This window comes from Bos grunniens, chromosome 22, assembly GCF_055505025.1.
Source record: "Bos grunniens cultivar Pamir isolate PY7600 chromosome 22, Bosgru_T2T1.0, whole genome shotgun sequence".
NCBI classification, from domain to species: domain Eukaryota; kingdom Metazoa; phylum Chordata; class Mammalia; order Artiodactyla; family Bovidae; genus Bos; species Bos grunniens.
Genome location: NC_141186.1, coordinates 58,832,002 through 58,858,669, shown reverse-complemented (window position 1 = coordinate 58,858,669; position 26,668 = coordinate 58,832,002). Strand labels below are relative to the sequence as shown.

At 59.2% G+C, this 26,668-nt stretch overlaps 1 protein-coding gene across 1 annotated transcript; it reads left to right on the top strand.

The window, feature by feature from the left end:
- Positions 1-4,795: 4,795 nt before the first annotated feature.
- On the top strand, positions 4,796-20,214 carry HDAC11 (histone deacetylase 11). The gene is made up of 10 exons (XM_086365477.1): positions 4,796-5,388; positions 6,021-6,169; positions 9,202-9,302; positions 13,357-13,473; positions 14,888-14,930; positions 15,331-15,407; positions 16,293-16,355; positions 16,575-16,671; positions 18,238-18,416; positions 18,628-20,214. Exons 1-10 carry the CDS (start codon positions 4,796-4,798, stop codon positions 18,841-18,843), a joined length of 1,635 nt encoding a protein of 544 aa, XP_086221603.1. The 3' UTR covers positions 18,844-20,214.
- The last annotated feature ends 6,454 nt before the right edge of the window (positions 20,215-26,668 follow it).

Sequence of the window (26,668 nt, the reverse complement as noted above, 5' to 3'; positions counted from 1 at the left end):
TTCCCAAGATCCGAAAGATGGGAACAACCCAAGCGTCCATCATCTGATAAATGGATAAACAGGACGCGCTCCGTTCCTGTTGTGGAATGTTATTCTGTCGCAAAAGAAATGAAGTCCTGAGGCCTGCTACGACGTGGACGAACCTCAAAAACATCACACTCAGTGAAATGTCAGATACAGAAGTCTAGATATTACATCATTTCATTTTACAAAATGCCCAGAATAGGCCAATCAACAGATGCAGAGTGGATTGATGGTTGTCTTGGGCTCGGGGGCAGGAGGAAACACAGCAGTATCTGTTAGTGATTACAGATTTTTTTTTTTTTGTGGGAGAGTGGTGATGAAATGTTCTAAAACTGATTATGCGGATGGTGGCATGACACTCAATATATTGAGATGATTAAAGTGTACACTTTAAATGGGTGAATTACATCTCAATAAAGCTGTTAAGAAAACACTGACATATGACTTTTCACTCCTCAGACTGGCAAAATTAGTGAGAGTGTAGGGAGACAGACTCCCTCTTATACCGTCGATAAAAGTGTAATTGGTGCCACCTTTCTGAAGAGCATTTTGGCAACCGCTGCCAGATTTAAAAGCACACATGCTCTTCATCTGAGGGCTTCCACTTCCAACTGACCCTATGGAAATGTTGCACATCCAGGTACACCCAGGAGATGCGGCCGGAGCTTTGTAAGAGCAAAGAAACAGGAAATGAACACAAGTGCACAGAGAATTTACTCTTACCATGGAAATAAAATACAACCATTCAAAAAGAGGTGGAGACGGAGGACGCGTCGGTCTGGAGAGATCTTCAGAGACGTCGTTCAGGTGCAACACTTGCAGAGCACAGAACAGTGGGCAGAGAGCAATTCCCTTTTAATCAGTAAAAATGCTGATTTACCAAAGTATTCAGGAAGGAAATGCAAAAAAGGGAATCATCTCCCGGGAGAAGGACTGCGGTAGAGAAGCTTTTAGTTCTTATTTTATCATCTTTGGGGAACTGTTTAAATTTTCTAAATGTGTGCATACATTAACTTTATTTTTTAAATGCCACTGGGATTATCTGTGCTGTGGCATTCCAAGCCATTTTTCATTTTCCTCATGTTTTTCTGCATTGAAAAAGAAAACCTTGAAAAATCTCTTGCACTGCTGACAAATGTGTGATGGTTTTGTGCGTGTGTGTGTGTGTGTGTGTGTGTGATGAATTGCTGTTGCCCATGAGGACCCTCATAGAATCCACGCCCTCGGTCTCTGGGCCTGTTTCTCATACTCAGGGAAAGAGCTGGGGGAGGTGGGCTGGGAGTCTGCTGGCTTTAAAGGCCAGAAGCTGTAACTTCACTGACAGCCCGAAGCTCTCTCAGAGGCAGCCCCATACCCTTCTCGGCCGGCCCACCTGGTTCTATGGGGGCAGGTGAGCTTGGAGGTGGGGTCCAGGTGAGACGGCAGGAGCAGGGTCCACTCCTCTGAAACAATAGGAGTGCAGACGGGGAAGGCTCTGAGCGGATGCTCTGCTGGTATGAACCAGCTCGACCAAAGCCCACTTTCTAAGTGAGGGCTGAATGGGCCTCTGAAGGCTGGTGGCACCTGGGCCCAGCCCTTAATTGCCGGCGTCCAGTGGCAGCCCACTCCAGGACTCTTGCCTGGAGAATCCCATGGACGGAGGAGCCTGGTAGGCTGCAGTCCACGGGGTTGCGAAGAGTTGGACACGACTGAGCAACTTCACTTGACTTTTCACTTTCATGCATTGGAGAAGGAAATGGCAACCCACTCCAGTGTTCTTGCCTGGAGAATCCCAGGGATGGGGAAGCCTGGTGGGCTGCCGTCTATGGGGTCGCATAGAGTCGGACATGACTGAAGCGACAGCAGCAACAGCAGCCCCAGTGGATCCAGGGAATTCGAAGCGGGGACAGCGTCAGCGAGGATCAGGAAACAACTGCTTAATTAAATGTTAATTAAAGATATAAAGAGTGGTGAAATAAGGATAGCTCAGTGAGGAAATTCAGTGGAGAAAAGAGGCTGAATAATTCAGCCAGAAGGTGAGAGAAAGAACGACATGGGGAGACCAAGCTTCGGTGAGCAAGGCCCGCACTTTATTTTCCAAAGTAGTTTTTATACCTTAAGTTATGCATAGAGGATAATGGGGGAAGGGGTAGAGTCATGCAGTAAGCCAGGCTTTCTTCCTGCAAACTTATCATATGCAAAAGCTTAGGTGATTTGCATCATCTTCTGGCCCGGAGGCCTGTTAACATTTCTTCAGAAATGGCCCTTTCTTCAGAAAACTTATTTTTCTCTAAAGGTGATTAGTCAGTCGCCACCCTCCAAAAGCATCAGATAAAGTTTCATTCGTATAGGGCAAAGGTGTGGTGGGCTATAACAAGAAAAAGAATTAACTCAAGGGTCCAAGGTTACAAACATTAAAGCTACTACTTACAAGAAATTATATTAATCAATACACTGCCAGGGACACAGTAGGTAAGGGATATGGAGACTTAGTAGCAAACATTGGCCCAACAAGTGAAAATCCCTTCACCAATACAATTTCTAATCAATCTTTTAACTGCTCAAAGGAATCTGTATTTAGACAGTTTAGAACATCTTATGCCTCTCACAGTTGGGAGGCTCTGAGCAATCACATGTGGCCAGAAAAACCTATTCAGGCAGGCTAGAGGACTTCCAAAGGAGTTTGTAGGTTGAAACACTGTCACACCCAGGAATCATTAACTGGAGCTGTAAGTTAATTCTTTTTTCAGAGAGAGGTAGTGGGGGACAGCCCCCCATAAAGTCAGAGGTGTAGGTGAGAGCACAAAGCAGAAAGTAGGCAGACTCTGGTTTTGGGGGTAGATGCTCGAGAATTTCCAGGGGGACTCCTGAGGCTCGATCCCGCTCATGACCTTTGTCAGGGGCGGAGCTCCTGCTCCTGGCACTTAATAGTCACCTGGAGGAGGTCTGGAGCCCGGGAACCTGTGAATGTGCTCCCATGGGTGTTTATGGGCTTACAGATCTCTGTTTCCCACATGTTAGAAGTCACATGCGACACGTCCACGTCTGCGTCTCTGCCCTCCCTCCCGCCTTGCTTCTCTCAACATCTGTATTCCAGCAACGTCCGCCTCTGGGGCGGAGGCACCGGGGTGAAGAGGCACCACACAACTTGAAAACCCTGTTGCCCACTCTTTTGGCCTCAGGTCCCAATTCAGTCTGCCCAAGATCTTTGTTCTCTCACCAAGAGGCTCAGCCACATGACTTCCCAAACCACAGAGCAAGCTCCCTGAGATGAAGCCCGCCTCTCCCAAAGACACAGGACTAGGGTGTGCACTTTTCCCCATGTTATTATTAAATATTAACTGTTTCTTTTTGTGGCTATAGGTTATCTGTCCACATCCCCAGCCTTTGGGCAAAGTACTTTATTCTGTACCCCCAGTTTCCTCATCTGTAAAACAGGGATAACGATAGTTCGACTCCTAGGTTTGCTGTATGGATCAAATTCTAGGTTTGTTCCTAGGATCAACTGAGCTTAAAGCTTTTAGAATTGAGCCTAACACATGCTCCGTGCTATTTTAATAATAATCAGCATGATTATCTGTTTGGATTCTCTCCATCTCTCCATGGGGTGGAAGGGCAGGCATCGCTTCACCTTGAGACAGGCCACAGCGCTGGCAGGCTGCTGGCTGGGTCTGCACTTAATCCAGGCCTGAACCTCAGTGACCTCATGATAAACTTGGGGTGATGATGGAGCCTCCCGGTAGTATTAGGTTGTGAGAGTCCATTGAAAGTGAAAAGGGTTAGTCAGTCATGTCTGACTCTTTGCAACCCCTTGATCTCTGTCCATAGGATTCTCCAGGCAAGAATACTGGAGTGGGTAGCCTTTCCCTTCTCCAGGGAATCTTCTCCACCCAGGGATCAAACCCAGGTCTCCTGAGTCGGAGGCAGTCTGTTCACGTTCTGAGCCGCTAGGGGAGCTCTGAGAGTCCAGTGCAGTCACAAGATCAGGTGATAGGAACGTGGAGGACACCGTTCAAAAGACCGTGCCATTCGCCTTCATAGGGACCCCCAACCGACAGGCCCGTCACACCTACGCTCTCACACAGCCAGCAGGGATCCCAGCTGCCCTGTGCCTGGCAGCCCTGGGGTCAGCTGCTTCTGTGTGCCGGGCGGGGCGGCTGGGCCGACAGAGAAGCCCATTGTCTCTATCCTCTGGGGCTCTATTGTTGGGGCCTCCTCCCAGGGCGCAGCCCCAAGACACTCAGCTGTTACCCGGCTAATCGTGGCTTCCCGAGGTGGAGGAGGGGTGAATGTGCAGATAAACAACTCTACCCCGAAGACCGGATCCCCAGTCTGGTTCTACCGATAAGGACACGGAGGCTCGGAGAGGCTAAAGGACTGTGTGCGGAGCGCTTGTCTCAAGTCAGAGCTGCCGGACGTGGCTGGGCAGTGGGAGCGGGGGACCTCGAGGCAGCGAGGTCATGCATCGTATTAGGTCGGAAATGTCAAGGCCAGAACAGCCGGCCCCCGACCTCATCTCGCTAGTGCAAAACAGAGACCCTAGAGCGCACACGCTCGCCCAGCTGGGGTCGGGGTCACACAGCGACTCCGCCTCCGAGTCCGCCCGGAAGCCGGGCGTCCCTAGCTCCCAGGATCTCCCGGCCTTGGGACCAAGAAGACTGGGCGAGAGGCCGGGCCCGGAGCATAATGTGGCCCCGCCCCCAGGGCGGGACGATTGCTCCAGTTCCAGTTCTGCGACGAGCGGCCCTCCCCCTAAGGGGCGCGGCTTTTAAGCAAGGAGAAATCTCACTGGATGTTTGCCTGCGGAAGGCGGGACTTGGAGCTTGAAGAGCGCTGGGGGCGTGGCCTCCGTCCGCGCCGCCGGAGAGCTCGGCGCGGGACTCCGACCCTCTGTGACGCAGGCCCGAGGCGGGGCGGAGCCGGGCCGAGCCTCTCGAGCTCCGCCCCCAGCGGAGGCGGCCGAGGCCGGGGGCGTGTCCTGGGCGGGCCCGCGCCCCGCCCCGCCCGGTCGCGGAGCGGTGGCGGCGCAGGGAGGGCCCGGCCCCGGGATGTGAGTGCGGCGGGGGCGGGGGCGCGGGCTGGGGCGCCGGCCAGGCCGCGGGGGTTCCCAGGGGTCCCCGCGGGCGGGCGCACCGGTGCGCGGGCGGCCGGGCGAGCCCGCCAGGTGCGGGCCCAGGTACGGCGGGCGGTCGGGCCGCTTGGCCCGGGTCAGCGCCCCGCGTACAGTGGCCAGCCCAGCGCCACTAATCTGCGGCGCACGGGGCGCTGGCCAGGCGGGGGCCCGCGACATGCGCGGCTTGGCGTCTGTCCTCGGGGCCCCCCAGCAGAGCGGAGGCCCCTGCGGTGGCAAGCCGGCTCTCTGTGCCCTGTGCGGCGGCTGCGGAGGTGTGATGGGGGTCAGCTGGCGCGGAGGGCCCTAGGTCACCCCATCCCTGGCTCCGGGTTGTGCCGAGGTGACCCCATCCCTGGCTCCGGGTTGGGCCGCAGCCTGCGTGAGCCCCGAGCTGCTGTTTCTGGGAGCTGTCCCCCTTGCTTATCAGGGATAGGGCGCATTCTGTGCTTGGTTGAGTGTGTTATCTCAGTCCTCCCGACAGACAACCGCAGGTTTGCAGCCGAGGAAAGCCAGGCCTAAGGCCACACAGCTGTTGGTTGTAATTGTTGTCATGTGGAGCTGAGGTGCTGAGGCTTGCAGCCAGACACACCTGGTGCACATGGGCTGCTCCAGAGACCGAGTGACCTTGGGGTGCCCCGGTCCTCTCTCTCAGCCTCTGGTGGGATGATGGTGGAGCCTCTACACCCATCCCGGGCTGCTGCCAGGATTGGGCCGGATGGTTCAGGGAGGTCAGGAGGGAACCACTGTTTTCGTGTTGTTGCTGTGGCCCTTATCTGCCGCCAAGGGAGCTAGTGGTGCTGGGTCAGGGCTGTGTGCTCGGTCTGAGCCTGCTGGCGCGAAGGTGCAGCTGCTCCCACACTGAGGCTGTTCCTGTCTGTGCGTGTCTGTCCCCATGCCCACGAAGGCCACACCCAACCCAGCTGTACCAGCATGTGCCGGACTCGCGTTGGCCCATCGTGTACTCGCCGCGCTACAACATAACCTTCCTGGGCCTGGAGAAGCTGCACCCCTTTGACGCCGGAAAATGGGGCAAAGTGATCAGCCTCCTGAAAGGTATGGAAGCCCCTGCCCCGGACCTGCATCTGCTCCCTGCAGCCCACCTGCCGCCACCACCCTGCTGCCTTGCCCTCACGAAAGCTTCAGACGCTCCCGCTCCAGCCTCTACCCTGACTGCCTTGCACCCGTGCTGTCAGAGGATCTCGCCAACACAGCCCTCTGAGCTCAACCTGGCCCCACAGCACACCTTCACCGGCTCCCGTTCCCTGGGGACCCAAACTCTGTCTCTGCCCCCGGAGACCCAGTAGCAGGGGAGCTGGTTGCCATGGAGCCAGGCAAGCTGACATCTGGAGGGATACACTGTCCATACCCCACAAAGTCCGAGAATCCTGGAGCTGGACCACCTTTGCTCCAACCCCACTGATGAAAAATCTAGGAAACTGGGCCCAGAAAGCTCTGAACCTCAGAGCTCTAGCCTCATCCCGTTTATGGCTCGTCCCCTGAGTAGGGTAATGCTGTGGGGAGTGTGCTGTTTCAACCGTGGTTTGTAATCCGGGGTTGAAAATTCAAGCATCACAGTAGACTGGTGGGGAAAAAAAAGATATTCCAATTTCCAATATTGGGGGTTCTTTAACAGAGGGAAGTAGGAAGTATTACATGAAGTGTTACCTGGCATTGGATGAAGCATTGAGTATCTCTGCATCACACAATGCCTTTGATCACGTCCTGGGGGATGTTTCATTTTGGGGCTAGCCCGCCTTTTACACCTAAGCCCATCTCCCTCTTTAACAAATCTAGAGCGAGCCTCCGGCCCTGCACCTTGCAGAAAATAGTCTCAGTGGAGGTTAATGACACTCATGCCTTTGTATTTTTTTTGTTTTTAGTTTTGGTTGCCTTCTGTTTCTGGTAGGCGATACTGATTTTCCACCTGCAGTAGCGACCAGAGTGCTTATTCAAAGAAAAAGATTATGTAGAAAAGAGGACAAGTGTGCAGGCCTGGGAAGAGCTCTGGGGGTGGGGGGGCGGAGCCAGCCTGCCTCCCCTGACTGTTCTCTCCTGGGGGTGGAAGCTCGCAGCTGTAACCACTAGACCTCAGGGTTCCCTGATGCCTCCCTGAAAGAGGTCCTTTCCTCTCTCCTTGCAGCGGGCCTGAGGCTCTCTGCAGGAGAGGAGCCCAAGCCCCTTCTTGGGCTCACATGTCACCCTGCAGTGCAACCTAAGGGTGCTTTGTCCCCATCCCTCTGAGCTGACCATCTTCCTGAGTTCGCTTCCTTCTGTGATAAGGATGTAGATCGGAGGCAGGGCCATGTGGTGAGGGGCCTTGGGTACTGCCAGGAACAGAGCTGGTCCTTTGGGGAAGGCAGTAGGGAGCCATGAAGTGCTCTGGGCTCTCCATGGAGCTCTTAGTGGGAGATGTAGGGAACCAGGTGGTGTCTAGGGTCTTCCAGGTGGCTCCGTAGTAAAGAATCTGCCTGCCAGTGCCGGAGATGCGGGTTCAACCCCTGATCTGGGAAGATTCCGGAGGGGAAATAGCAACCCACTCCAGTATTCTTGCCTGGGAAGCCCGTGGACGGAGGAGCCTGGCAGGCTACAGTCCACGGGGTCACAGAGGCGGACGTGACTTAGTGACTAAACAGCAACGGGCTTCTACCAGGGGTGGCTTCTGAGTGACGTGTTAGTACAGGTCCCGTAGGTTGTACCAGGGGTGGCTTCTGAGAGTGACGTGTTAGTACAGGTCCCGTAGATTCTACCAGGGGTGGCTTCTGAGTGACGTGTTAGTACAGGTCCCGTGGATTCTACCAGGGGTGGCTTCTGAGAGTGACGTGTTAGTACACGTCCCGTAGATTCTACCAGGGGTGGCTTCTGAGAGTGACGTGTTAGTACAGGTCCTGTGGATTCTACCAGGGGTGGCTTCTGAGAGTGACATGTTAGTACAGGTCCCGTGGATTCTACCAGGGGTGGCTTCTGAGAGTGACGTGTTAGTACAGTCCCGTAGATTCTACCAGGGGTGGCTTCTGAGAGTGACATGTTAGTACAGGTCCTGTAGATTCTACCAGGGGTGGCTTCTGAGAGTGACGTGTTAGTACAGGTCCCATAGATTCTACCAGGGGTGGCTTCTGAGAGTGACGTGTTAGTACAGGTCCTGTGGATTCTACCAGGGGTGGCTTCTGAGAGTGACATGTTAGTACAGTCCCGTAGATTCCGACCTTGTTCTTCAGTGTCCTTAGAACCAGAGCGTCATGGATCCGTTCTCACAGTGCCCTAGACAGAGCGTTTCCTCCCCTTTGTCTAACTTCTTCTGTTGCAAAAAGGAGGAAATTTTGTCTGGTGTGTGTGGGGGGTGATGACATAGCGTGGTGTTTCCCAAACATCAGTCATTGGCAAACCACTCTTGGGAATGTGCCATCAACTCATACCACCTGTTTCGTTATTTACATCAGAGTTTTTATTGACCTAGGCTTCATTTTTAAAAACTTTTAAATAAGCCTGTTTTAAAAGGGAACATTATGTCATCTCAATGGAAAAAGCCAGTTTCATCTGCCATAAATAGAAGGTCATGGTAAAAAAATAAATGCGATGAAAGCAGCAGTGTGTTCCAGCTCAGGCAGCTTACTGTTGGGACAGACTGTGGAACGATTGCTGCTGGTGAGGGGGTTAAAAAAAGGGAGAGGAGCAAGGATCAGGCAAGTGTTAAAAGAGAGGCCCCCACACACGACACCCCCCATGACGTCACCCCAAGGTGGAGGAGACTCAATCAGGAGAGTTTTTCTCACCTTGAGACACAGCATTAATGACCCCTGTGCCACCTGCCTCTGCAAGTTGCCCAGCCACGCCTGAGCTCACCCCCTGGCTCTCAGTGCCCTGGGACACTGGAGGATCGCTGGGCACAACATCCTTTGCCCCCTGGCCCGAGGGCCTGGCGACTCTCTCCACACTGGCCTGAGAGGTGGCCCGTTCTGAGACCACCCGCAAGCCAGCAGGGGCCACCTTCTCCTGGGACGGGGCTGCCAGGGGCCATGTCTGAGCCCGCGGGAGGGGCTGGGGCTGGAGGCCAGCAGGGGTGCATGGTGCCCACTTTGTGGTTTCAGAAGAGAAGCTGCTGTCAGACAGCATGCTGGTGGAGGCGCGGGAGGCCTCGGATGAAGACCTGCTGGTGGTGCACACGAGGCGCTATCTCAACGAGCTGAAGGTGCGGGGCCTGGGGGCGGCCAGCCGGGAGGAGGGCCGCAGGCTCGAGGGGCTCCATTCCTGTCCCTGCGCAGGGGGAGCGTGTGAGTCTGCGGTCCCCATCGGGAGCCAGGGGCCCTAGAAGGGCAGGTACCAGGGATGCGAGTGGCTGCTCCTGGGGTCCGTGAGCCCCCATCCCTGGAAGTATGAAAGCATGGACACCCCCTTGATGGGGATTGAAACTTCGCTGGGGTTCAGGGCTTCTGCCTCGGTGACTTTCCATCTGGGCTTTGTGGACAGGCCTCCAAGACCCCTGTTGGGGTGAGGGGTGGCGGACCCCAGCTCCTTGTCTCCCTCCAGCCGCGTCTCTTCCACCTTGGCCTATGTTTATATTGGGCTGAAGTTGAAGATTCTGTTTCAAGGGCTTCTACTGCTGGAGATTTGTTGCAAACTGTCGCGCTGAAAGCTAGTCTTTGTGCCCCAGGGCCCAGCTGGGAACGTACACAAGTGGTCAGGCGGGTGGTGGGTGGTATTGGGGCGAACCCGAGCTCCGGCCCCTCCCAGACGGTGGCTGCCGCCCAGCTCCTCCGTGGGCCTGGCTTTCAAAGAGAAGCCAGGAATGCAGACCAGTGGGTGACGGCACCTGATTTCTTAATGCAGCGACTCATCAGAAGGTTTGTAAATTCACCTGCAGGCTGCCTGTGGTGACCTCTCTCTAGAAGAGCCGCACGGCTCCCCTCCGCTTCTGAGGGCGGAGGCACTGTTGGGCCCCTTTGTGGGGGCGGGAGGCAGGCGGGCCTGGGGGCGGCATCAGAACACGGTGGGTCGAGGATGCCCCAGGTGCTCTGCTCCTGGGAGCGTGGAACCCTGACATGTACCGCTGGGCTACCAGCAGGACTCATCTTAGAGCCAGAGTGGACACCCGAGGTCACCAGGCCCTGCCCCCCCAGGTGGACAAGCCTGCAAAGAGGCCACACCTGCTCAAGGTCACCCAGGCGGTCCCGCAGGCCTCGGGGGGGCCCCAGACAGGCCACCTGGCAGGGTCTCCTAGGCTCCTGGTCACGCCTGCTGCCCCTCATCCTCCCACGCGCCGGCCCGAGCTGTGAGAATTCTAGATGGAGCCGTGGCAGCGCGCGCTCCTGAAAGATTACCAGGAAGAGGGTGAAACCTGGCTCCCGGGAGAGCGAGGGGTGCGAGGCCCTGGCAGGAAGCCCAGCGCTTGGCTGCCCTGGTTTCCCGGGGCTGGGACCTGCGTGGTCACAGTCCACAGCCCAGGGGCGGGGCCAGGAGGACATGCCTGCAAGAGTCCAGAGGGTGAGGGTGGGACCAGGGCGAGGCCGGGACGGAGCGGAGCCGGGCTGGAGCCAGCGCCCGGAGAAAGCTGGGTGGGGGCTGGGCTCCATCTGTTTGGAGGTCCTTTCAGGGAACCATCGGGGGCTGACCGCGTGGCTGGCCTTGGGCCCCCTAGTACCCTGAAGGCAGCTTTCTAGGTGCTACGTGATAATACGAACAAGTATTCACAGGTAGAGTCTCAAGTAGAAAACCGACGTCAGGGGCAGGAGGAGAATTCAGATATGCCAACGTAACCAAGAGGCCACGGCCGAGCTACGTGTCTGGAGCTCCCTGGTGGCCAGAGCAAAAGGAGAAACATGATGATTTCCATATGACCTACTGAGGCGAAGAAGTATTCAGTCATGCAACACCTCTGTATGGAAATCTGACTGTGTATTGGGTGCAAAAACAACAATAAGCAATGTTCCCTGCTGCCAAGGATCCGCATTTCCTGGTAGAAGACTGAAAAGAAGTAACAGTACAAAAGCATTTCAGAGCAACAGAGGGAGAAGAAGGAGGGTCGCTGGGCAGAGGCGGGCTCGTGCAGGCTGAGTGATCCGGGAGGGCCCCGAGGAGGAGGCGGGCTGTGAGCTGAGACCAGAGAATGATGAGCAGGCGATACGCGTGGCATTTCAGAGGAAGACGGTTGTAGAGACTCAGGCCTGGAGTGGGAGGGGGCTCAGCCTCCGGAAGGGGAGAGTGAGGGAGTGGGCTAGGCAGGCATCTGGGGGAGGCATTCTGAGCGAGCAGGAGGAGGAGCAGGGGCAAGGGCCCTGAGGCAGGAGTGCCCCAGCAGCAGTGACCCCGCTGGATTGGAGGGAATGGAGGGGAGACGGTAGGAGGCGGGGTCAGATGAGGGTCAGGAGCACCGACGGCCTGTGGTCACTGCGACTTTGCTCTGAGGGCGGTGGGAGCCCAGGGCTGTTTCAAGCAGGGGGACGTGATCTGACCTAGGTTTCCAAAGCTTGCTTGGCAGCTGTGATGGGAATAGACGAGACCCGGCTATCAGGATGACATCAGGAGCCCAAGAGGAAGCGGGTGGTTGCCGTGATTCTGGTGGGAGAGCCTGGGCGCTCAGACAAGGCTGGAAGCAGCCGTGGCCGGGGGTACACCTGGCAGCACCCGGGGTTTGTTGTGAAGTTGAAACAACAGGACTTTCCTGGGCTCAGATCGGGTGTGGGGTCTGGAGGCCAAGGATGTCCTGGAAACTGTGGCCGGAGCCCCACGGAGTCTGGGCACAACCTGGGCCTTGTTGCTGCCACCACGGTGCCCTGAGTCTGTGAGAGCAGAGACACAGACCCCCGTGCACAGAGTACCCGGGGTTGAGCCTCCGAGGGTCCCTGGGAAATGGGACCCCCAGGGTTATAGGACAGCTTCTCCACTTCTGCAAAACACAAAAACCAAAAAACGCTATTGGGATTTCAATAGTGATTATGAATCTATAGATGAGTTAGGGGAGAACCGCCATCCTCACAAGGTTAGGTCTTCCAGCCCATGGACACAGATGTCTTTCCCCTTATTCAGATCTTTAAGTTCTTTCAGCAGCATTTCATAGTTTCCACTGTACAAGTCTTATACCTGTTTGGTTAATTTATTCTTTTTGATGTCCTTGTAAATGAAATTGCTTTCTTAATTTCCTTTTGGGGGCGGTGGCTTCATTTTCTTTCCTTCTCTGTCCCCTGCTGGCTTGCTGGGGGTGGAAGGAGGCAGTGGTCGATGTTCTCCTTCGGGGGCTCGTCGCTCCCTTCCAGGGACAGTCGTTCCCTGGCTCCCATGTGCTGGGCTGCTGCTGGGGTGGGGTTGGTGTGACGGACAGGTGGAGCCCCTGCCTTCCTCCACACACGTGCACACATATGCCCCCACTCACTCACATGTGCATACACATGAACGCATGTGCACATGTGCGTACACACACACACACACACGTCTTGCAGCTGTCCAGCCAGACCATGTTCTCCCTCCCCCAGCAAAGCTGTCACATTGCAGGTCAGCACCTCCCCACCATGCTGCTGTGTGTCTGTGAGGACAGACCAGCTCCATCTCCGGGCCTGGCGCCTCCCCAGGCTCTTGGGACGTATCTGCCAGGTGCCAGAGTCCTCGCAGGGCTCTGCCTAGCGTTGGTGGAGAGCAGGGTCTGGACCAGGTGTTCCCAGCCAGCCAGGAGAGGTCCAGGACCAGGGTGCATGGACACCAGCCCAGGGCCTGGGAGGTCGAAGGGAGGCTGTATCCTGGTCTGGGTGCCCCAGGCCCTCCTGCCTCAGCAGCAGGGGACGAGAGCGTGCGGCCCCATTTGCAGGGACGGGGCTTGCTGCTCTGGGGGACGAGCAGCCCTGGGCATCCAGTCTGGACTCTGTCGATGACTCGCTGTGACCTTGTAAAGAAGGATCCTCCTTCCTTACCCCCTCTGCCTGCCCCCGCAGGGCCTTGCTGCAAGCCAGGCCAGTTCCGGGTAGGCTGGGTGGTGACCGGTCGTCCCCTGCAGTTCTCCTTCTAGACACAAGAGGGCAGCCGAGGGCCGTGGCCCACGAGGCCCTTGCGCTGACTCCACTTTAAGAACACCCTGTTGTGAGCGTCTCCATGCTGAGCCTGAAGTTCAGCCACGGTGGGAGGGCCCCCATTTCTCACCCAAGGAGCTGCACTTGCCTGCAGCCCCCCAGGAGCCCCGAAGCTGGTCCAGAGGGAATCTGCTGCCTCTGGGCCCATCGGGCAGAGGGAGGCCACACAGCCCGTGTCTCTTCCCGCAGTGGTCCTTCGCCGTCGCGACCATCACAGAGATCCCCCCGGTCATCTTCCTGCCCAACTTCCTGGTACAGAGGAAGGTGCTCAGGCCCCTGCGGACCCAGACGGGAGGAACCATAATGGTAGGTGGGGAGTAGGGGGCAGTGGCTGGGCGGGAACCCCCAGCCCCGGCTCCTTTGCTCCCTGGGCCTTTGCCCACCTGGGCTTTTGCCTCCAGAAGGCCTCGTCCCGCTGAGTAGTTGAGAAAAATCGCAAATGTTCTTCAAGGCGGCAACAGGAACTCTTTCTTCCAAAGCTTCTCCCGTAGAAATCACTGCTTTTCCCCCAAGCCCCCCTGTTAGAGTATTTACTGGTGTGTAAGAGGTGTCCTTAACCAGCCACCCCCCACCAGGGTGTGTCCTGAAACTGTGGCTCTGAGCTGCTCACATTTCAGATGAAAACAAGCCCGTGGCCTCAGCGGTGGACGGGGGCCTCACCCGCAGCGGGGTGTGGCAGCCACCAACACTCGAGGCAAAACTGGGCTTCACGTCGCGTGTCAGCTCAGTTCAGTCGCTCAGTCGTGTCTGACTCTTTGTGACCCCGTGGATGGCAGCACCCAGGCCTCCCTGTCCATCACCAACTCCCGGAGTTCACTCAGACTCATGTGCATTGAGTCAGCAATGCCATCCAGCCATCTCATTCTGTCATCCCCTTCTCCTCCCACCTTCAATCTTTGCCAGCATCAGGGTCTTTTCCAATGAGTCAGCTCTTCACATCAGGTGGCCAAAGTATCAGAGTTTCCGCTTCAGCATCAGTCCTTCCAATGAAAATTAGCCACAGTCAGTGAGGAAAAGAAGTGGAAATGATTGAAATGTACAGTGATCTAACCAGACCTGGATCAACACCGGCTGACCCCTTATAGTTTTCTTCTTAGCTTTGCAAATTTGTGCACTTTTAAAGTTTATTAGAATAGTCCTGCTCACCCCAGAATGATGAGCTCCTACATGATTTCAGGACTAGAGCAACAGTATTTCCATGAGCAAAATTTTGTTTTCCCTTCGGAAGCCACGTGAGAATCCTTGTCAGCTCACATGCAAGCCTGAGACGGAACTTTGGTTTCCTCCAGTTCCCTCACACAGTCACACAGGGGTTTACACTTTGCAGGTGGCTCAGTGGTACAGAATCCGCCTGCCAATGCAGGAGCCACAGGAGATGTGGGTTCGATCCCTGGGTTGGGAAGATCCCCTGGAAGAGGGAATGGCAGCCCACTCCAGCATTCTTGCCTGGAAGTCCTGTGGACAGAGGAGCCTGGCGGGCTACAGTCCACAGGGTCACAGAGTCGGACGCAGCTGAGCACGCACATATCACACACTGCCCGTCTCATAGGCTGGCCCGTTGGGGATTTGCCGGACGAGGGCGGGTGGTGCCCCCTGTACCCCACCTCATAGCTCATCCCCCCTGGGAGCTGGCTACAGTGTTCACGGGGGCAGTGAGTCAGCACAGGAGCGAGTGAAGGGCTTGGCCCCTGCCTGCCTCAGCCTGTGCTTGTTTTCAAAGGCGGGCAAGCTGGCAGTGGACCGCGGCTGGGCCATCAACGTAGGTGAGTGCCCCGGCCGGGCCGGGGCCTGCTGGCGGCAGCTCAGATGCCCTGATGGCAGAGCTGCCCCCCAACCCAGGGCCCCGGGGTGCTGACCTGCCCCGGGGGGGGGGGTCTATTTGCCGGAACAGCCTGGAGGCCCAGAGCTGTCCCTGGGAGGATGGGGGTGGGGGGCACCTGGGGCACGCCCTTGCCCGGCCCTGCCCACTGCACGACCAGCCTGCAGGCCCAGAGCTGTCCCTGGGAGGACGGGGGTAGGGGGCACCTGAGGCGCGCCCTTGCCCGGCCCTGCCCACTGCACGACCAGCCTGCAGGCCCAGAGCTGTCCCTGGGAGGACGGGGGTGGGGGGCACCTGGGGCGCGCCCTTGCCCGGCCCTGCCCACTGCATGACTGTCCTCGCAGGCGGCGGCTTCCACCACTGCTCCAGCGACCGGGGCGGGGGCTTCTGCGCCTACGCGGACATCACACTTGCCATCAAGGTGCGTCCATGCGCACGTGACGGGCGGTGGGGAGGGTGATCGCCTCCAGGAGCCTCCCTGGAACCCCAGTCTGGTGTTCTCACCCCGTGTTGTGAAGGGATCGAGGTCCCGAATGGGAGAGAGCTCACCGGGTCCCTAAGCTGGGCTGAGACTCAGATGTAGACGTGACACCTGCTGGTCTGTGCTGCCCGTGACGGCCCAGAGGTGACCAGCTTCTCCAGGGGCCGGGGGCTGGAGGAGAGCAGCTTACAGGACGCCGCTAGATTATTAACAGGAGACAGGGCTGTGCTCAGGAGAGCGGGGAGGAGACAGGGATCAAGATCTTGATGGTGCTGACAGCGGCTGGCATCTGCGGGGCTCACCCCTTCACCCTCAGGGAACAGGGCTGGAGGGGGTGAGGGCACAGCTTGAAGGGGAAGCGCTGGCCGTGGCCTCCGCGGCTGTCAGAAGCCAGCGCTCCCCCAGCACCTGCATCTGGGCTCAGGCTGGGAGTCCGTGTGGTCCTCGCGGCTCCTGTCTGCACACGGCATGGGAACGGATTGGGAGGAGGGGGCGGCAGACCCTGGCTGTTTGGAGAGTGAGATGCCAGGAGACCTGGCGGGAGGGGAGGGCGGGGGAAGGAAGGGCTTCCCGAGGAGGTGGCTTTAGGGCTGGGCCCCTGTAAGAAGGCGGAGATGGCCAGATGGAGCTCCGGGTACAGCTGGGAGGGGGACCCCGCTGCAGACACACACAGGCTCCTCTGAGCCACATGGACCTCCTGCTGGCCTGGGGTCCCCCACAAGCACGGAGGTGCTCCCAGTCCACCCTGTCGCTGACTGGGGCCCCTGGGGGCCTGCACCTTCTGGCCCAGGGGTCCTCACCTCTCCCCTTTCTTGCCCTGGGCAGTTCCTGTTTGACCGAGTGGAGGGCATCTCCAAAGCCACCATCGTGGACCTCGACGCCCATCAGGTGAGTGCCCGGCGAGGCTGGGGTCCTCCCCTCCCCAGGCGGCCTCTGACACATGGCCCCATGAGGTGGGGTTCCCTGCCCCCAAGAACACCCCCAAGCCCCAGGCTGGGCCTCTGCTGCCCCTCCACCCAGGCACAGGGGGTGTTCTCTGGGGAGTGCTGGGGGTCCGGGCCTGGCCCGGGCACTGGCCTGCCGTGAGCAGCTGTGTTCCCCCGCCAGGGCAACGGGCACGAGCGCGACTTCATGGGCGACAGGCGCGTGTACATCATGGACGTGTACAACCGCCACATCTACCCCGGGGACCGCTTCGCCAAGCGTGAGTGCCTGCCCACCCCAGCGCGCCCCCCTGAACCGGGCTCGGTCTGCCGGGCTGCTCCCACGTGCCGGGCCCTGCAGACGTCACTTCACTTCTTGATCTTCAGCATCCCAGGGAGGGGGAGGCCGTCCCCACTTCGCAGACAAGGAAACTGAGACCCAAAGAGGTCGCTTGACCCACCGAAGACCACGTAACCACCCCCCACCCCAATAAACACACCGTGAATCCCTCTACTGGGGTGACCACCTGGAGAATAGAGTAGGATCTTCTCCCAGGTGTGCGGCTGTCGTGAATCCCTCTACTGGGGTGACCACCTGGAGAATAGAGTAGGATCTTCTCCCAGGTGTGCGGCTGTCGTGAATCCCTCTACTGGGGTGACCACCTGGAGAATAGAGTAGGATCTTCTCCCAGGTGTGCGGCTGTCGTGAATCCCTCTACTGGGGTGACCACCTGGAGAATAGAGTAGGATCTTCTCCCAGGTGTGCGGCTGTCGTGAATCCCTCTACTGGGGTGACCACCTGGAGAATAGAGTAGGATCTTCTCCCAGGTGTGCGGCTGTCGTGAATCCCTCTACTGGGGTGACCACCTGGAGAATAGAGTAGGATCTTCTCCCAGGTGTGCGGCTGTCGTGAATCCCTCTACTGGGGTGACCACCTGGAGAATAGAGTAGGATCTTCTCCCAGGTGTGCGGCTGTCGTGAATCCCTCTACTGGGGTGACCACCTGGAGAATAGAGTAGGATCTTCTCCCAGGTGTGCGGCTGTCGTGAATCCCTCTACTGGGGTGACCACCTGGAGAATAGAGTAGGATCTTCTCCCAGGTGTGCGGCTGTCGTGAATCCCTCTACTGGGGTGACCACCTGGAGAATAGAGTAGGATCTTCTCCCAGGTGTGCGGCTGTCGTGAATCCCTCTACTGGGGTGACCACCTGGAGAATAGAGTAGGATCTTCTCCCAGGTGTGCGGCTGTCGTGAATCCCTCTACTGGGGTGACCACCTGGAGAATAGAGTAGGATCTTCTCCCAGGTGTGCAGCTGTCCAGTGAAAAATGGAACAGGAGAGAAACAGGAAAATGTAGAAGCAGAAGATACGAGATAAGACGGCAGAGATCAGTTCAGACTTGACAGATGTTAATGCAAGTGGGTTAAACTCATTGATCCAAAGGCAGAGACTCTTCGATGAAGCTTTGAAGACAGGGGGACCTGCCCACCTTGTGGGGAGGGGACGTTTATACAGGAAGCGCCTGCGGGCCTGCTGCGGGTGACCCAGCCACGCTGTGGTCCCAGGGACCCGTTTCTGAACTGAGTCTCGTCTCGAGGGGCCTGGCTTCAGACCCGAGGGTGCGTGGGGTGTCCCTGTCTCTGGCGAGTGCTTGCGGGGCAGCGAGCTTGGGGCCCGGCGTGGGTCCCTGAGCCCCAGGGCAGTGCTCCATCCGTGGTCTTCGTGCTCTGTTAGCTCAGTTTGGGTGGATGAGTGGCTGAGCAGCACTAGAGTCAGACGGGAAAGCAGGTAGTGCCCCCAGCCCCGTTTCCCGCCTGCACGCTGGGGCATCGCTGTCTCCCCCGCCAGAGGCCATCAGGCGGAAGGTGGAGCTGGAGTGGGGCACGGAGGACGATGAGTACCTGCAGAAGGTGGAGAGGAACCTGGAGAAAGCCCTGCAGGAGCACCGCCCCGACATCGTGGTGTACAACGCGGGCACGGACATCCTCGAGGGGGACCGCCTCGGCGGGCTGGCCATCAGTCCGCAGGTGCGTCCCGGGGCGGGGGCAGGGGCGGGCTCTGCTCTGGGGACTCAGCAGCGATGGGAATGTGGGCGGCACAGGCGTTCCTCCTGAGGCCAGAGGGGCTGGGCAGCAGCAGCAGCTCAGAGCGGGGTTAGACTCAGAGCAGGACCTCTGCCACCCTGAGGGCCCGGGCCTGCCTGAGCCCATCTTCCCCGTCCTCCCCCTACCCACCCAGGGTGTCGTGAAGCGGGACGAGCTGGTGTTCCGGATAGTCCGTGGCCGCCAGCTGCCCATCCTCATGGTGACCTCGGGCGGCTACCAGAAGCGCACGGCCCGCATCATCGCCGACTCCATCCTTAACCTGTACAGCCTGGGGCTCATCGGGCCCGAGTCCGCCAGCGTCTCAGCACAGAACTCAGACACACCTCTGCTGCCCCCGGAGGTTCCCTGACCATGCCGCCGTCTCGGAGGCTCCCCGCCTGCCGCCCGTCCGCCCACCCACCAGCCTCCCAGCGCGTCTCCTCCTCCAGCCGAGGGACCAGGGGGCGCCTTGCACAGCTCCACTCTCCCCCCGCCCCGGGTGTTGGGGGCTCTGGGCCCCTCTGCGGACGGGGCAGAGGGCAGGGCCCGAGTCCCGGCAGGACCCATGGGGGCACGGCCTGACCAGACCCTGCAGAGGTGATGGTTCTCCCAGGAGGGAGGAGGCAGGTGAGGCTCTGGGGCAGGGGGCGCCCCTCAGGGTGGGGTGCTCCAGTTTTCAGCACAGCACCGCCGTTTCAGACTGAGGAGGCTTGCAGGACCTCCCTCCTGCCTCTTCCACACCCTCTCCCCCTCCCACCAGGGGTGGGGCATCCAAGAGGGGGCTGAGCCGGTCTCTCGGGGCAGGGATTCCCAGGCAGCAGGCAGGAACCCTGGTCCTGATGTGGGGTTGCGGGGAAGGGTGTGCAAGTGCAGGTGGGTTTTCCCGTCTGACTTCTCCATCAATAAAGGAAGGGCTGGACCCGCTGTCCCTGAGCCCCTCCCCACTCGTGGTGGGGTGGAGAGGGGAGCCTGTTCCAGCAACATCTTGCTTGTCCAGAGGGAAGGGCAGGCTCGGGGTGGGGAAGCGGGGAATGAGCTCTGACCTCAGGGACAGGACAGGCCTGAGCTCTGGAGGCCAGAGGGGCGGAGGAAACCGAGGCCCAGCCCAGGAGACCACGGAGGGGCAGGTGGCCAAGCAGGGTCCCACAGGCCCTGAGGCCCAGTTGGGGACTGTGGTGCTGGTGACGCCAGGCTGGGGTTGCTGGGGGCAAGCGGAGGGTCTCCATCCTGGCCTGCAGCAGGTAGGGGTTGGGGGCAGGGCTACAGCCTGCACTGGCCTCCCTGAAAACACCAGGCCTGCCCTGCACCTGCGTCCCAGGTGGGCCCTGACCTTGTCACCGGCTCTGCTCTGAAGGGGATGCTCAGGACCCACTGGGAAGCTGGGACTGGGCGAGGCGTCCAGTGCCCCACGCCTGGTGTGTTCTCGGAGATCAGAGTTGGGGGAGGGAAGGCAGGCCGTCCCTGATCAACCCCCCTGGGGACTCTGCTCCTCGCCACCTGGGGGTGCCCTGAATTCTCCTGCCTTCTCCCTCGCACCCCCTCTGCTGTGGGGGTGGGGAGGGTCCCAAGATGACCAAGTGTCACAAACCTTGGACGCCCTGCCCTGCCACCCCACCCCCCGGTCTCTGCACCTAACACCCCTTCTCCTTCAACACGGGCCTGTGACCCCAGGGGGCAGGCGGCGATGGGCTTGTGTCGTGGAGCCTCTGTTCCAGAGAACCATAAAGGCCCTTCCCAATGAGAGCTGGCTGATGTGTGTTCTTCAGAGGAGTCTGTCCCTCCTAAGTATCCCAGGAAATAAGGGCTGAAAGTTCACACAGCAAGGGGCCTGGGGCAGCGGGCTGGTGAATGCTAGTGTTTCATTCTGTCCTCAGAGTCCCCTGGAGAAGGAAGGTCACTGTGCCCATTTTACAGATGAGGCAACTAAGGCTCAGTGAGTTTGCCCCAGGCTTGACCGCAGCTCTGCCAGATCCCACAGCATGTTCGCAGCTGCCTCTGATTTAGCAGGGGTGAAGAGAGGGTGCTCTCCAGACAGAAGGGTTTCAGGGGCAGGGGAGGGTGGGGATGGGAAGGTGCCAGACAGGGAGCACATGTTGGGATGGGCTGAGCAGGGGCAGAAGGGTTGGGGCAGGTGGGGAGTGGGACCTTGTCCTTAGCCTGGCAGAGCGGCCAGGGTACCCCCAGCATTAGGGGCACAGCCTGGGTGGGGAGTGGGTGTTGCTCGAGGATCAGTGCCGGGGCAAGGACAAGTGATGAAGACATCGGGTGGTGGTTGGGGTCCAGGTGTGCCCTGCGCCAGGTGCGAGGCGGGTGAAGGCTGGCAAGGCCGTCGTCTCTGTTTACAGCTGTAGATGCCGAGGCATGCGATTGGCGGGGGCGGGGTTACTTGCTCAGAGCACACACTGGGGGCTGGAGGAGCAAGCTTCCCACCAAGGCCTTGGCTCTGGAATCCGCAACTCTTTCATCCTCCGTGAGATGGGCCTCGAAGGACGCGGTACTCACCCGGAGCGTGGGCCCAGGACTGAACACCTGGAGGATGTTTGGGACCATTCGTGACCACAATGGTGACTGCTGCAGAGCAGGAGGAGAGTCCGGGCTGGTTCCCATGAGGTGTTTGGGCTCTGTTCTTAGGATGTGCACTCTGTGCTCTTTGCAAGTGATCCCCCAAGTTATGAATCCCCAAGGGGAATGTGCCAAGCCCTGGCTGACCGGGTGGGCAAGAATGGGGCCAGGCTGGGAGGTCTGGGGTCAGACACGTGCTCGGGGAGAACCCAGGGGCCTGGCAAGCTTGGAAAAGGTCCTGCAAAAAGGAGCCCACGTGGGCCAGCATGCTGCCTGGCGGTGGTGGAATGTCTGCAGCAGGCAGCTCCAGGGCGTCCTGAAGATCTGACCTAGGAGAACCCCTCGCCCCTACCACGCCCCATGCTGGGGAGTGGGCAGACCCCTGGGCCCCACGCCCAACACATAGGGAGCCCTCCGGGGCCTCTCCGAGCCTCCGTCCTCAGCCCTCCTGGTGGCTCGTGTCCTGAACTTGCGAGGCTGGCCAGGGTGTCCAGGGTGACGCTGGAGCCAGCTCAGAGCCTGACCCCACGAAGCTGGTGCATGATCGCGTCCCCCCTGTCATCCCCAAGACCCCAGCGCCAGGCCCGACTGGAGGCCCGCGAGTCCTGGGAGGTCATCTCGAGAGAGTTCACGGCCCCAGTCTCGGCTTGGGGCCCGTGCGCGTTCTCAGGCAGCACTGCCCGCCCAGGGCACCATGCCTGAGGCTGGAGGGGGCAGAGGCAGGAAGGGACATGCCCAGCCTGCCGCCCAGGGCATAAACACAGGCAGGGGCACTGGCAGGGCCCCCCAGCTTTGCAGGACTCCTGGGCAGATCTGAGGGAGACACAATGCCGCCCTGGCCTCGCGTCGGTTTCATTTAGCCCAGCCATCCCCGGCTGGGGACGCCCTGCCCCAAGCAGAGGGCCACCGCGGGGAGGCTTGGTGCCATGTCGGGAGTGGTGCCTTCCCAGGACTGTCAGCCAGGCTGCAGGGGGACAGCGGTTAAGCCATGAGCGCCCACCCCTCACTGGCCAGACCTTGAGTCCCAACCCTCCACCTGTGGCTAGCCGGGTGCTTTTCCCTCTCTGCCTCAGTATACTCATCTGCAAAGTGGGAATGATACTCTGCATGGGGGCAGTTGTCACGAGAACTCAAGGAGCCAATATTTGTTGAGAGCTTATAGTGGTGTCAAGCCTGGAACAGACACTCCTTACCAGTTACCCATCAGCAGCTGCGTCACTGCCTTAGGGACAAGGAGGTTGAGGCTCACAGAGGTCAAGTGACTTGCCCAAGGTCACACAGGCAACAGAAAAGCCAGGGAACGGACCCGAGGCCGCCTGACTCTAGAATGAGCGCCCTTGCCCCCCAACCCCACAAGCAGACCGTCTGGCAAAGGTTTGTAATGACCAGGCGGCAGAAGAGGCGGAGCTGTCCTTTGTGGAGGGCCCGCTGGGATACCAGCTCGGGGCTGGTGGTCAGTCTGGAAACTGACGCCCAGGGAGGGCTGTTACGGAGCCTGGTGGCCAGCTGGGGACCAGAGCTCAGCCTCCTGGATCCCGCCCATGGCAGCTTTCCGATGGGGAGTCGGGGGTCCCGAGCGTCGCCCCGGCCACCCCCTTGGGCATTTTCCTCTGCGCGCCTTGTCAGCACCAGGGTCAAGGCACGGCTGTCAGGGCACGAGGGAGCCCTGGGCTCTGCCGTCAGGGGCGCGGTCTCTGCAGGAAGGACGTGGGCTTTGTGGCCGGCCAGCCTCAGTCTGAACCTGCTTTGCCACTGGCCTCGGAGTGACCCTGGGCAAGCGCAGCCCCGACCGCAGGCTGGCCCTCCCTCCACACAGGCCTGTGTGAGGGGACGGAAGTGGCCTGGCCTATGCGCTCCAGTCACTTGAGGACGGACTTAGGGTCCGGCGGGAGAGTGTGGGGTGCCCTTCTGGCCTGCTCTCCAGTCTCTTGCTACACAGACGGGAAACGGACACCTAGAGAGACACGGCTTCATTGCACGTGGGAGCTGACTCATCAGAAGGTGGAGGACATGGTGTTTGGAGCTGGACTTTCTTGCCAGCTGTGCGGCCTTGAGCTGGGTCACCATGCTGAGCCCTGATCTCCTCCCCCGTAAGATGCCCTGGTGTCGGCATGTTCTCAGTTAACATTGGCATCCTTCAGGAGGGCACCGGATGGGATGTTCTCGGGGCCGGGGCATCTGAAATCATCTTGTGGCCTCTGCGTGCAGCTTCTGGGTTCACGACGTGAGTCGTGCACAGGCATGTGTTCACTGGCTTCATTCTCAGCACAGCTGTGTCCACGGAGGAAGACGGATGCAGAGAGGATGGGTCTCCAGACATACCCCCCAGCCCCCCAGAGCCTGCACCCCGTGTGCTGGAAGTGCCCACCCTTGGGTGCCCCATGGCCGTGACCTCCCCTCCCAAGGGGTGTGCTAGCGAGGGGGCCTCGGGCATCCAGCTCCGTGGCTGAGGGGCGTCCCACCCCTTTCTGAGATTTCCCATTGGGCACCCTGGCCTTGGAGCTCTGAGGAGGGCTCACACATGAGGGGTGCTCCCAAGGGGCCAGGAGGAGGGGGCGATGGCCCAACCAGAGACCCCTTCCCTGCTGGGAGCCCCGAGCCGGCACTCACACCCTGCCAGTCATTGCGGTAACCGATACCCGGGCGGCCAGACGGAGTTATGGTGTGCGGCTGGGAGGCTATTTTGTCTAATGCGCTGAGAGGCGTTTGGAAATTCCTGGAGCCCATCTGGTCCTAGTTACGCCACAATATTGCTGTCTCTTCAGCTTGCAGACAAGGGAACACTTTTATTTCTCCTCTCGGAGCTCAGGAATGTGCCGAAAACACAGGCCGGCGGACGCCCATCTGGTTCCCGAGGTCTTCGGTCACGTGAGGACCCGCCGTCATTTCAAAGGCTGTGGCTCCTTCCCCAGGAATCCTGCGATGCCGCGGGGGTCCGAGGCCTGGCATGGGGTGCCAGCTGTGTGATGCATTCCCGAACCCCAGGCTCTCGTCCGCACAGCTGAGATGGGCACTCCTGGTGGTGGGGCTGGGGGGCACGCTAGCCTGGCACGTGGTGGGCACCTATCCAGCAGTGGCGGCTTCCCCGAGAGCTCCTCGAACCTGAGACCGTTCTTTGACCAGTCCAAGGGCCAGTAGCCTCTGTCTAGCGGAAGCTTCAACTCTGACGGATGAGTCATTCTTGACACCCCGGCCTGCCCACAGCTAACCCCAGCACCAGAGGGGAAGCAAATAGAGAGGGTCCCCGTCTAACCCATCCCGGTGGAGTCCAGGCCAGACCACTCCTGCTGTCTCGCCTGGGCTGGAGCCTGACTCTTTATTCCCAGAGAGCTGGTCCCGGGGGCCCTCGGGGCTCCCGCTGCTGCAGTGCCCAGAGCCGCGTGCGGCCGCCCACTGCCCCTGCTCACACTCTCCTGCCTGGCCCAGCTCCCTCTTGGCCGCAACCCCGGGCGAGTGTTCAGAGTCGCTGGCACCCTCCTCCCCTTCCTGGAGGAGCTCCCACCCCTCCAGCCCAGGCTGTAGCGGTCATGGTTCCCTGCCCGCCCTCCAGCCTAGCCCCTGCTGCCCCGAGAGTGCAGTGTGATCCAAGGACAGATCCTCCTGGAGGGTGCTTCTCTCCACCCCTGAGCTTGGACATGCCCACGGACTTGCTTCATGAACCGTGAGCTCAGTGCCTGTGTGTCTCCCCGGGGACGCTTTCCTCCCTGGGGACACTTTCCCAGCCAGTGGGCGATGCTCCAAGTGCCTTGCTCTTGCTGCAGCGACGGCGGGAACACATTTTGAGCTGGGGCACCTGTCAGTCTGGGTCCCTGAAAGCCCCAGGTGAGCAGAGCCCCCTGGGCAGACAGGGGTGGATGTTCAGAGTGAGGGAGAAATAAAGCACCGCTGAGGTTCTACGTGGCGCGTTGCACGGCACAACCTTGCCCATCCTGACACCTGTCCCCTGCCTCTGACCACGGAGAAGGCTCAGTGATGGACCAGAGTCCTTACCTAGGCTTTTATATTTGGGGGCGGGAGGGGAAGGGACTTTGTCTCACAAGTCACAGAGCAGCCTGATTTCAGCCACAAAGATAAAGCCTGTCTAAGGTACTAGAGAATGAAACGGAGAGAGAAACGGATAAAGCACGATGGGGAAACAAGGAAGCCTGGCGGCGCTGAGACGGGGTTGCCATGGACAGCTGGACAAGTTGTGCACTACACAGCTCTGATGTGTGCTGCTCAGAGGGGCATCACGGGAGATGTATTTGCCAGGATACTTTTCCAGCAGGTGGCGGTAAAGCATCTCAAGGAAGTGGAGCCTTGCTGAGCTTGGCACAGAACTTCATCCAGGCTGGCACCCTTGCGGTGTCAGATCCCCGAGTTCTGTCCTGGAGCCCCCAGAGCGTCCGGAGCTCAAGGAGGACTCGATGGCGCTTGTTCTCACCATGAATTCCCCTTGTTAAGCTCTGCTCACAGTAGTCATCGATGGTCCATTCACTTGCAAGAGGCATCGAGCTTGTTAGCCGCTTTCCAAGCAGAGCCTGGGTGCTTCTAGAAGTGACTGGCCAACGACAGGAGAGGAGACAGAATAACCGCTAGAAGTAAACACAAGAACAGCACCAGCCGACTGCCAGTTTGGGGCTGTCTGTGTAGAGGCGAGTAACCCCCGCTCTCTCCACAGGTGCCAGACGCTCTGCTGTGCTGGTGTGCTGCAGCCTGAGCACGGCTGGCTGGCCTGGTCGTTTTTCTGTAGGATCACAGAGGAGACACTGTGTGGGCTCACTTCCTCTTGAATGGTTAAGTATAACTGTGTTGTTGCTTAAAAAGGACAGACCAAAATTATCCGCAGAGGGCGCATGTGTGTGTGGCTTGAGCTAGGTAAATAACGTATCATTGTAAAAGGATGCTGTTGGCCGAGGCCCAGTCCCCCAGCTGTCCCCAGCACAGGAGGGGGCTACCTGCTGGCCGGGGCCTAACCCCACTCTACCTGGCTCATGCGGACTCCCTCCTATGACTCAAAATGTGGGGAGTTTCAGGAAAAGTTTTGGGAGAGACAGTGGGTCTTCCCTGATGGCTCAGCAGGTGAAGAATCCATCTGCCATGCAGGAGACATGGGTTCCATCCCTGGGTCGGGAAGATCCCCTGGAGGAGGAAATGGCAACCCACTCCAGTATTCTGGCCTGAAAAATCCCATGAACAGAGGAGCCTGGCAGGCTACTGTCCAGCAGTTTGCAGAGTCGGACACGACTGAGCGACTGAGCACGCAAGCCTGTGGGCTCTGACATCGGACCATCAGGGCGCCAGGGGGCAGTCTTGGTGTTGCCCTTCCCGGCGAGATGACTCCAGACAAGCCCCTGCTCCTGCCCATTTGGAGCTGCGGCAGCCAAGAGTGAGAAAGTTGACACCTACCTGCGGGGTCCTCGGAAGGGTCTCGTGGGTGGGCGAGGGGCCCAGGGCGTGGCTGGCAGGCACAGGGCCCAGGGCCCCTGACGTGGGTCCCCGGGTGCCCATGGCAAGTCGCTTCACCTCTGGGAGTCTGGGTTTCCTCGTCCGTCAAGAGGTGGCTTCTCAGGGTGCAAGGAACAACCAGGCCCTTTCTGCTTCCCTGCCGGGCAGCAAGGGGGTGGGGGTGGAGGTGGGGGTCTGTACCCCCC